Source organism: Perkinsus marinus, assembly GCF_000006405.1.
Source record: "Perkinsus marinus ATCC 50983 genomic scaffold scf_1104296963054, whole genome shotgun sequence".
In the NCBI taxonomy this organism is placed as follows: domain Eukaryota; phylum Perkinsozoa; order Perkinsida; family Perkinsidae; genus Perkinsus; species Perkinsus marinus.
The window spans coordinates 1-1,626 of record NW_003205189.1 but is presented as its reverse complement, the minus strand read 5'-3'; the positions used below and the strand labels follow the sequence as shown (position 1 = coordinate 1,626).

Below are 1,626 nucleotides of genomic sequence, written 5' to 3'. Positions count from 1 at the left end.
TCTCGTAATATCACTTTATGTTGAGGCATGCCACATCTCTACTACTGTTGTACGTGCTTGTGCACTGATCATACAACTTTGTCATGTAGGGATGCTATCCGTAGAGTTAGGGATGGTCGACTACAGCAGACTACACCATGTTTGCCAGCTCCATTTCAGAGCGGCTCCCTTTTCGTTGCGCATGCGTGCTTGTACACGCGTACTCATGCTCATCAGATCGATCTCGCTATGGCCGGATGGCCCGTTTTACGACGGTTCAATTTCTTAGGATGAGGATTGAGTTTATGTTAGAGATCATGGGTCTGAGTAGTTCTTCTTTTGAGTCCAAGTTGCACTTCCGAGTACTGTTAGTCAACGACGGGCTCCCGTTATCTCACACCGGGCTCCGATGCGGGGACGCCACCAAAGCATTGCTTTGCGACATCTTTGTTCTCGAGGAGAGTGCCACCGACGAGGCTCAAGTCCTGGACGTCCTCGGGGCCTGCACGGACACCGACAAGTTGTCTGACATCGTTCTTGACTGCTTAGAGAAGGCCATTGTATCTGGCCAGATATCTGAACTACAATCTGCCGTAGACCAGCTAGCCCACCATGTCCTGGCCTGTCTGGTGGACTCCATCCCTGAAGCCTTTAAACTTCTCCAGTTGGCACAGCTCACGACGAGATCCTGGTCTACGTTCAAAAGTGCATCGAGGACGTTTGCGAAATAGGTGGTGCCCCATTGGTGGTGACTCATCACCACCAATGGGGGGTGATGAGTCACCACCGCGAATATCAATCACGCTCTGTACATACGTACCGCAAGGTTACTGCCAGGTCTTATATACTCTTGAGCAACTCTCAATCATCTCTCGCAGCACTCGGACACTCCTGATCCGGCAGACGACAATAAAGTTCAGTGCTGGACATCGACTAGTGGCCCCTGGATCGACTCGCAGCCATGACTGACCCTTATCACGTTACTGTCCATCTCGCACTCGGGCTACATTGCGAGGCTCCGATCCACGCAATGCATGCTATAGACTGATGGCAGAAGCAGCCGAGATATAGCGTGTCTGCAGCATGCAAGTGCTTCGGTTCCTCTTCGCAGTTGTACTTGCTGTGACACGGCGATCCAAATGCAAGATTGGCAGCAACGTGATAAGTGTCACTAACACTACTGCGACGACTAACAGTCGTGGCTAGGAACTGATCCACATCGTCGATGTTCGACATCATCAACGAAATTATATTGTCGTCTGCTGGGCCGGGACTTCCGCAGTCCTGCAAAATATGATCGAAGATTGCTGCAGAGGGCATGAAGCCCGGTAGTAGTACCGCAGCACGTATGCATAAGGAGTGATTGATACTCACGTACCGTACGTGATGTACGTACATAGCTTTCCACTAAGAAAACAAATCCAAATGAGCGAGATCGATGAATTATTATCGCAACAAAATTATTAGATCGTTATCGAAGATGTTATTTTAGTGCTTCAAGCGCTCACTAGTCCTTGTTACCGTTGAACGGAAGGTGACTCACCTAAGGTGAGTTCTTGAGACTAATAGATGCACATGCAATAGGCTTTTCTGTACCTTAGTTGAGCCGTGCGTTGGGAGTCAAGTTGACTCAGTCAAGTCGGGTAT

The 1,626-nt window shown here is 49.4% G+C and overlaps 1 protein-coding gene across 1 annotated transcript; it reads left to right on the top strand.

Annotated features, from left to right (window-relative positions):
- Positions 1–296: 296 nt before the first annotated feature.
- Pmar_PMAR011251 (hypothetical protein) lies at positions 297–710 on the top strand (the record flags this gene model as incomplete). The annotated part of the gene is made up of 1 exon (XM_002771309.1): positions 297–710. The coding sequence occupies one exon, from the start codon at positions 297–299 to the stop codon at positions 708–710; it is 414 nt and encodes a 137-aa protein (XP_002771355.1).
- Positions 711–1,626: the final 916 nt, after the last annotated feature.